Source organism: Heliconius melpomene, chromosome 10, assembly GCF_056956725.1.
Source record: "Heliconius melpomene rosina isolate 202511_hmr_F chromosome 10, ASM5695672v1, whole genome shotgun sequence".
In the NCBI taxonomy this organism is placed as follows: Eukaryota; Metazoa; Arthropoda; class Insecta; order Lepidoptera; family Nymphalidae; genus Heliconius; species Heliconius melpomene.
Window position 1 is genome coordinate 14,969,118 of NC_140398.1, and position 7,809 is coordinate 14,976,926.

Here is a 7,809-nt window from a genome sequence, read left to right on the forward strand (position 1 = left end):
CCTTACACCAAGAATTCAATTCAATTCTATTCAAAATTTTAAATGATTATCGCCCAGGATAAACTTTTCTCCATATTTATTAAAAACTCTTACGGCTGGTCTCAATAGCTTACTAAAAGCTAAACGTAAATTAATTTATATAATGTCATGATTAATTTCAGACTGTTTTCCGTTGTGTCTATTATTGAAAGACATTACAATAAAACGACAGTAATAATCAATACACAGACAACAAAGAAACGTGAGAACTCCTTAATTTATTATAAGCAGTGTATCCTATTCATTATCTTATTTTTATGAAATTATAAAAAAATATAATCCCATTCGTACGTAGGTACATACTGTTATAAATAAATAAAACATATCGTATGTAACCTGTTCTTATTTTGAGAAATTATTGTTTGTCTGTTGCTTATATTTTGACTTTATTTTAATTAATTGTCATTTTATTTTGGCAGTTGTGACAGCTACACCGAATTACAGATTACCGATTTTTATATATTTCATATTGCTAAAACCAGTTCATTGTTGTGTACCCTCATTCATCTATGCTCCGGCTGTTAAGTCTAATTGCGTAAAGTATAAACTTTATTGCAATTACGTTAAACATTACTTGCGCAATAATTTAATTAAACGTACACTGTGTTGACAGATTTATTAAAATGAACTACAGGGATTCTGTAAGTAAATTGTATTTTTTTCTATTTATAACTATATTGATTTTCGTGTGTTGTAAAACATTTGAGGTATAAGAATATTTTTAAAATAACTTATAAATAGAATTTACCTATCTGACGGTAGCTATTTTTGAATCATAATAGTCATTCATTCAAGGTTACCGGTGTGGTCCATTTAAAGGAAGCATATCGTCTTTCTGAGACGTAATTTAATACTCTAGTATCGTTTTTTTAATACTAAAGACCATATATACGTTTTAAATCCATTACTGATTTTTATCTAACTGCCCATAGATTATTATTATTTTATACATTGTAAAATTTTTATATTGATTATTTTTGTTTACTACTATTGCGTCTTAAAATTATTTTATAAGTAACTTATACATATACAATTTTATTACATATACAATAATTAGTTTCTGTATATAATGTAAATAAGTCACAATATTTTTATTTATATGTTGTCTAGTATAAATATACTATTACATTACTCATTATTTAACTTCTCACACACATGTCTTATAAAACAATAAATTTTGCTACACTATGTCAATTAAAAAACCAGAACTTATAATGAATTTGTTGTTATATGCTTTATTAGTAACTTTTTAAAGATAATCTGAAAAGCTTCACTAATATTATATTTTTACTTTAAAATACATAATAGGCTTTTTATTGGAACTAATATAATTTATTGACAGTATGCACTTTATCCGAGATATCATTCATACTCTGTGGCTAAAGAAAAACGACTAGAACCCAACCTAAGGACATTAATGGTATTTATTTTTTAACTTCTGATGAGTTCCTTGATAAACCTGTACATAATTTTAATAATTATAAACTTCAGTGAAATTAATAAAATATTTTTTTTATTGAAGTTGTTTGAAATGTTTGTGCTGTGATCTATTATATAATAGCTTATTATTTGCTTAATTATAATAAAATGTTATAGTAAAGCTTAAACATTTTCATTATTTTGCTAAAATTAAAAAACTATTTCTCTTTCTTAAAGTGCCTCTCCAACTAGTGAAGGTTGGCAGTCAACTTTGCATATTTATTCCTGTCCAAAAAAACTACTTAAGCATATAATACTAATATATGGGTATATTTTAATAGATGGCAATTTTTTTATATGTTAAAATGTAAAAGTATAAAAAAGTAATTTCAATATCCATTAAGTTTTATATATGTTTGCATATAATATTATCATTACTTGTATATATCCTGTGGTACATTATTTACATACTGTGGCAGTGATAATAATATTATAAACAATTGAACTAAACATAATAACATGCAAAGCAATTTATTTTACACTGAGTGTTTTTACTAATTGCAATGGGTCAAGTTTTGTGTGCATGTATTAAATATAAATGTCATGTGCAGAGTTATGGGTCACCACAGTCTTCAGTGCTTAGTTCTCTGTCATCTTTCCGTTCCCGACCCTACACTAGTGTTGGGGTCACTTACAGTCCCACTCCTGATGTGAATGAAGTTTATCCTGGACTATATGTTGGAGATGCGTAAGTTTTTTTTAATTCTTTTTAGCTTCAAGCTGTATACAGCAGGGTAGGCAGAAGAAACCTAGTGTTCCCTAAAACCGATACAATATTCCCCACTTTGCGCTTTGCCTCGACGCCAGAGCAAAGAAATGAAAATATAAATTGGCCTCTATTACTAAATATTTTTTAAAGTTTAAGTTATTGTAAGTGCATAAGAGAAAAAATACTATTGTCTATATGAGTATTATATTCTGTATGTAACTTGAAACATTTTTATTGAAGGATACAGTTCTAAGAACAAACAAATAAAAATAGTTTGATGTTGATTTAAAATTATTAATTATTTGTTATATTCTTCTTATTGCTGACTGAGTGATAAGTGACTTATTTGTTTGTGTTTGTAAGTGTAGTTTAAGAGTAGAATATCTCTAATATCAATTATTTCGCATAGGGTTGCAGCAAAAGACAAAGCGTTCCTCCGTCGTATGAGTATCAACTATGTTTTAAACACCGCAGAGGGTAAACGTTACACACAAGTAGATACCGACCATCTTTATTATCGGGACTGTCCAGGAATCCGTTACAGGGGTTTCCAGTTGATGGATCTGCCTACTACGGATATATCGAAATATTTTAATATTGCAGCCAATTTTATTGATGAGGGAATTTCTAGAGGAGGTAATTTTTTACTTCTCTATTAAGATTTTATTTTTCTTTATATATGTGCCCTATATCGCAAAGTGGATGGAGAAAATCCAGTGCTATGAACTCATAGGTGAAAATTAATTTAATTTAAATATAATTATTAATCTTACGACTGGAAATCAAACCTGGAATTTTACATACCGTATACGCAATATGCTACATATGCTACGCAATATGTAGCATATTGCGTATACTGATTTTTATCTACGTACATATTGCGTAGCATATGTAGCATATTGCGTATCATTGTTTGTGATGTACAACTATCACAGTATGTTATTACTGTGATAGTTTCAGGTTTTTCCATATATTTAAGTTTCCAAATGACACACGATTAAGTCTATTTTTGATGTATATAAAACTGTGTCATGCATAAAATGGCTTTTGCGTGCCTTGCATGTATTCTGATTTAGGTCAAGGCTCGCGATGCGATCGTGCTTTGTACAACTACGTAGGGTGGAGCTTTATATGAATATTATGTTTCGAACAATTATAAGACTATAAATAATATAACATTATTAAATTTATCTATATATATAAAAGGACTTGTCCTCACTGACTGAGGTAAGACGCACGCACAGCCGTAACCGCTGAAAGTAGAAACGTGAAATTTGGACAGATGTTTGCTTTTGTAATCTGGACATCTACTAAGAAGGGATTTTGAAAAATTTTAACCCTAAAGGGGCGAAATAGGGGTTGAAAGTTTGTATGGAAAAAAAATTAAATCGGCACCGATTTTTATAAAATTTGAAATTTAGATTTTTAAAAGTATTTAATTGAACACGTGTTTCATCGTTTTCTAGATTTCTCCCCCTAAGGGTGCAACTAAGGGGTTGAAAGTTTGTATAGATTGTTTTAAATCGGCACCAATTTTTATAAAATTTGAAATTCAGACTCTTAAAAGTATTCAATTGAACACATGTTTCATAGTTTTCTAGAATTCACCCCCTAAGGGTGCAAATAAGGGGTTGAAAGTTTGTATGGAAAAATCTTTAAAACGCCACCGACTATTATAAAATTTGAAATTTAGACTCTTAAAAATATTTAATTGAACATGTGTTTCATGGTTTTTTAGAATTCACCCCTAAATGCGCAAGCGAAGCTGCGCGCGTCCGCTAGTATTTTATAAATAGTGAATCTGTAATGTAAATATTTAACTGAATTTACTAATTCAGTAATTAGCTGCTGTTAATTACGAAAGTTCAAAGTAAACATGATAAAATGTGTCACGCGGATCATTCTAAAATCATAATATTATTGAAACCCTATAACTTTATGTATAGGAGAAATAAATGAACTTTAACAATTGGAAAACATAATATTAAAAAAATTAAACTTCAATGCTACTGAAAAATTAAACTTCAATGCTATTGCTACACTATTAGTAAAGAAATTTATATGAAATATGTAAATTAATTTAGCGGAGCGTAGATTTAAGAAACTTTTCTTCATTTTATGCCGAATTCTGGAGGAAGTGCGTGTTGAGTGGCGGAACTCAACGCCGCAGTTTGTGTTGCATTACCTCGAGTGGGTTCAAACCCACAACCAGTCCTGTTTACAGTCGCCACGACTGACATTGAGCTTTGAGCGTTAATTTCCGCCACTAAAGATGCAATGTCAATGTCTTGAAATTGAGCAGGAAATGGAAAACTGAGGTTTTATCTATATACATACAATAAAATAATAATAAATCAAATATAAATGTAGGTTAATATTACAGGTCGCGTGCTTGTGCACTGTATGATGGGCGTGTCAAGGTCGGCGACGTGCGCGATCGCCTTCCTGATGATTAAGCGGGGTATGACGCTGCCCGAGGCGCTGGCGCTGGTGCGTTCGCGGCGCGACATCCACCCCAACGACGGATTTATCCGCCAGCTGCAGGAGCTGGACCGCGAGCTGCGCCTCTCCCGCGTGCGCTGACATACAACCCCCGCCGCCGCGCCCCTTTACAGCCTGGCCCTCGAGATCGGCCACCCGCGCTTGCGCGTGCGCAGCCTTGACCGAGCTTACACTAGCCGATACTAACACTCTCGGTACAAACTGAACGGCATTTCGACATTTTAGAGACAGTTTTAAAACTCTACACTTATTTGTTACATTTTGGGTGTTTTGGCTTTTATTTGTTATGAATATAAATTTATTGCGACTGTACGCAATCGGTAAATTCTTCCAATAGACAAAAAAAATATACGTAATGTATTTTTCAAATGTAGTACTTGTTATGGATTGTTAATCTCGTGTGCCATCAATTTTATTTTCTATGGATAGATAAAACTATTGTTATTTTTGTAATGTATGTTATTTGTGTAATGATAGACTAAACATGAAATACACTGTAAAGTGGCCATTCTAACCTAAGATGTTTGCTTCCAATGAACAAATTATATAAGTTCTACTATAGTACAACAATTTAGCCTTATAGTTGTGAAACAACAATATTAAAATAGATCAATAATTGTTATATTCATTAAATGAAAACTGTAAGGAAAACTTTATACATTTAATTTTAGACATATCAATAAATCAACGAATTGTATAATAAAATTACAAGATAGAAAACAAAAGCAATGATGATCTCCACAAATATATTTTGAACTATAAATATTTTCAAAATTATTTCATTTAAACCTTTTTCAAGACTGGTTAATATGGCAAGTGTATGATTGTCTCAAAGAAGATAGTAAAAGTTAATTTATTGGACGATAATAATAAAAGATATATTTAAGTTGTTGGCAGACCTTAAAGCAATGATTCACAAATACTTTTAACACCTATTGATTGACATTTTGATGCCAATTTGAAATTTTGGCTACATACAACATTTGTAATGTTCTTATTTCTATTTCTGATGTCGTTATTTCATTGACTATTAAAATTGCTTTCACTTTTCTTTAAGATATAATAATATAATTAACAGCTTAGACCATGACATTAAATAATAATATATTTAACAGCTTAGTTTATGAAATATATAAATCATGCTTATATACATAAAGTAATAAATATATACAATTACCATTTTAATTTTGTAATTAATGGCTATACTCAATGATGGCATTTAACTTTATTTCATTTAACACCACTTATATGCTAATTGATGTCTTTGAGTGTCTCTATACCTTCATGAGCATTAATGGTAATTAAAAGTGCACATTAGGTTGGGTCCAACATTGACTAGCAATGAGGCTTTTATGATTTGTATATACATACATGTATTTAATATAAATAGGTTATTTGAATCATATGAAATCAAGTATAGCAATATTTTATTTTTTTTCAAAAAGGACTTTAATAGCTTTTGTGTATAATAAAGTGGTTCTAACTATGTACTTTTATAATATGTTATTTTTTATCAAAATTTATAGGTATTATTACGATAATATGGTTTATTGAATTTTCCAAATAATGATCCATATGGTGATAGTTCACTTGCTTCTGTATGATTTATTTATAGATTCCATTATCTCCAAATACATTAAATTTTTGCAAGAGTGAAATATTTTTATTGATTTAGCTAATAAATATAATAATTTATAAAAATTGTAGATTGTATTGTAAAGTTTATTGAAATGGGAAATATTTTATTTTAATAATTTAATATTACACTATTACTATATTAAAATTTGTGACTTGAGGTAGTTTTTAAAGTTATCAGGGGCAATATTCAAGTACCAGAGGAGGCAAATGTTGTGATATTAAAAATGGAATGTGTATTTTATAAGAGTTATTCTTTCTTTATTTTTTGAAATATATTTTTAATGTTATTAAAAGATACTTTGTAAAATAGTTGTCGTAGCTTGTGTATTTAAAATCTTATATCTGTTGCCTTATGTAGCATTATAATTTGTTAGAACTTAGTGGTACTGTCAAAAATTTAAATATTTTAATTTAAAGAAATATATTTTTATTTACATATAATTTGTTTGTTACTGTGATAAATATTGTAGACAATCTTTTAAATGCAAGGGGATGAAATGAGTCCAATATAATTGTTACTGTTGCCACATATTAGATAAAAAACCTTAGATTATTTTTAGTCTTCATAATTAATGATCACAAATACATCTAGTGTTAGGTACATAGCATGTTAAAAATGTAAATCTATTATATTACTATTTATTGAAATAAAATTATTTATATGACTTGTGTTTTTTCTTTTAACATACATATATGATGCATTCATTTAACATACCCTACATACCTCACACGCATCAGGAAACAAATTATTTATTTTTAATATCCCATTAGCCATATAAGAATAAGAATGAAAATTAATTTAAAAATTAAAAATTAAAATTGAAAATTAAGTATCCTATCATGAGCCTCAACAATTTATAAAGACCTGTTTATCTCATATATTGAATTGTAAAAGAAATTATAAAAATAATGACCGACATTTAGGTAGGCCAAAATGGAAGTGAATTAAATAAATAATGCTTATTACTCATTTACCCCAGATTAAATTTTAAAAAAAAACACTATGAATGAGTAATGACTAATTTATTCCCTTATTATTAAGCTACATGTGATATTTATTTACTTTATAAGAATGGTCGGTTCATTTCAGTCTTTTTTGCTTTCTTATCTCGTGCTCTAGGGAACCATCGATGGGTCGTTGTTAGTGTGAGAGAAGCAAGCTGCTGCCTTGCCATCTCTGGTTTCATATCTTTGAATACTCGTTTGACTTCATTATAATCGCTCATTCTAAGTACACCATCATCTTCTCTCGGTTGTTCTGGTAGAGGCCTGGAAAGCTCATAAGGAAACTCTTTTTCTTGATGTAGTGCGACTATCGTAGAACCATCGTCGGTAATAACTATTTTATTGTAGCTTCGAATAAAAATATCTTTTGGTTTGCATGCGAAATTACGGAGCAAGTACGACATCGTTTTTAAACGGTGATTAAGTCAAATATTAGA

At 29.4% G+C, this 7,809-nt stretch overlaps 2 protein-coding genes and 1 long non-coding RNA gene across 4 annotated transcripts; 1 reads left to right on the top strand and 2 right to left on the bottom strand.

Annotated features, from left to right (window-relative positions):
- Positions 1 to 381: 381 nt before the first annotated feature.
- On the top strand, positions 382 to 7,032 carry LOC146535866 (dual specificity protein phosphatase 3-like). 2 transcript variants are annotated; one of them, XM_085190611.1, is made up of 5 exons: positions 428 to 680; positions 1,382 to 1,459; positions 2,070 to 2,206; positions 2,637 to 2,863; positions 4,611 to 7,032. In XM_085190611.1, exons 1-5 carry the CDS (start codon positions 663 to 665, stop codon positions 4,808 to 4,810), a joined length of 660 nt encoding a protein of 219 aa, XP_085046737.1. In that variant the 5' UTR covers positions 428 to 662; the 3' UTR covers positions 4,811 to 7,032. The 2 variants fall into 2 exon arrangements, with proteins under 2 accessions (XP_085046738.1, XP_085046737.1); XM_085190612.1 differs by lacking the exon at positions 1,382 to 1,459 and having other exon boundaries at positions 382 to 680.
- LOC146535867 (uncharacterized) lies at positions 445 to 3,372 on the bottom strand. The gene is made up of 2 exons (XR_014878289.1): positions 3,099 to 3,372; positions 445 to 3,046 (listed from the first exon to the last, which is right to left on the bottom strand). It is a non-coding gene; the product is annotated as an uncharacterized LOC146535867 (long non-coding RNA).
- Positions 7,033 to 7,375: 343 nt separating the features above from the next.
- mRpL42 (mitochondrial ribosomal protein L42) lies at positions 7,376 to 7,776 on the bottom strand. Its single transcript, XM_085190613.1, has one exon. It carries the CDS (start codon positions 7,774 to 7,776, stop codon positions 7,432 to 7,434), a length of 345 nt encoding a protein of 114 aa, XP_085046739.1. The 3' UTR covers positions 7,376 to 7,431.
- Between the last annotated feature and the right edge of the window lie 33 nt (positions 7,777 to 7,809).

What these genes read in the sequence shown, in the direction of transcription:
- LOC146535866 (XM_085190611.1), top strand. An exon ending in GGACTATATGTTGGAGATGC is followed by an intron (nt 2,207 to 2,636) that starts GTAAGTTTTTTT and finishes TATTTCGCATAG; the next exon opens with GGTTGCAGCAAAAGACAAAG. An exon ending in TGAGGGAATTTCTAGAGGAG is followed by an intron (nt 2,864 to 4,610) that starts GTAATTTTTTAC and finishes TTAATATTACAG; the next exon opens with GTCGCGTGCTTGTGCACTGT.
- mRpL42 (XM_085190613.1), bottom strand. Translation starts at nt 7,776, where the DNA reads ATGTCGTACTTGCTCCGTAATTTCGCATGCAAACCAAAAGATATTTTT.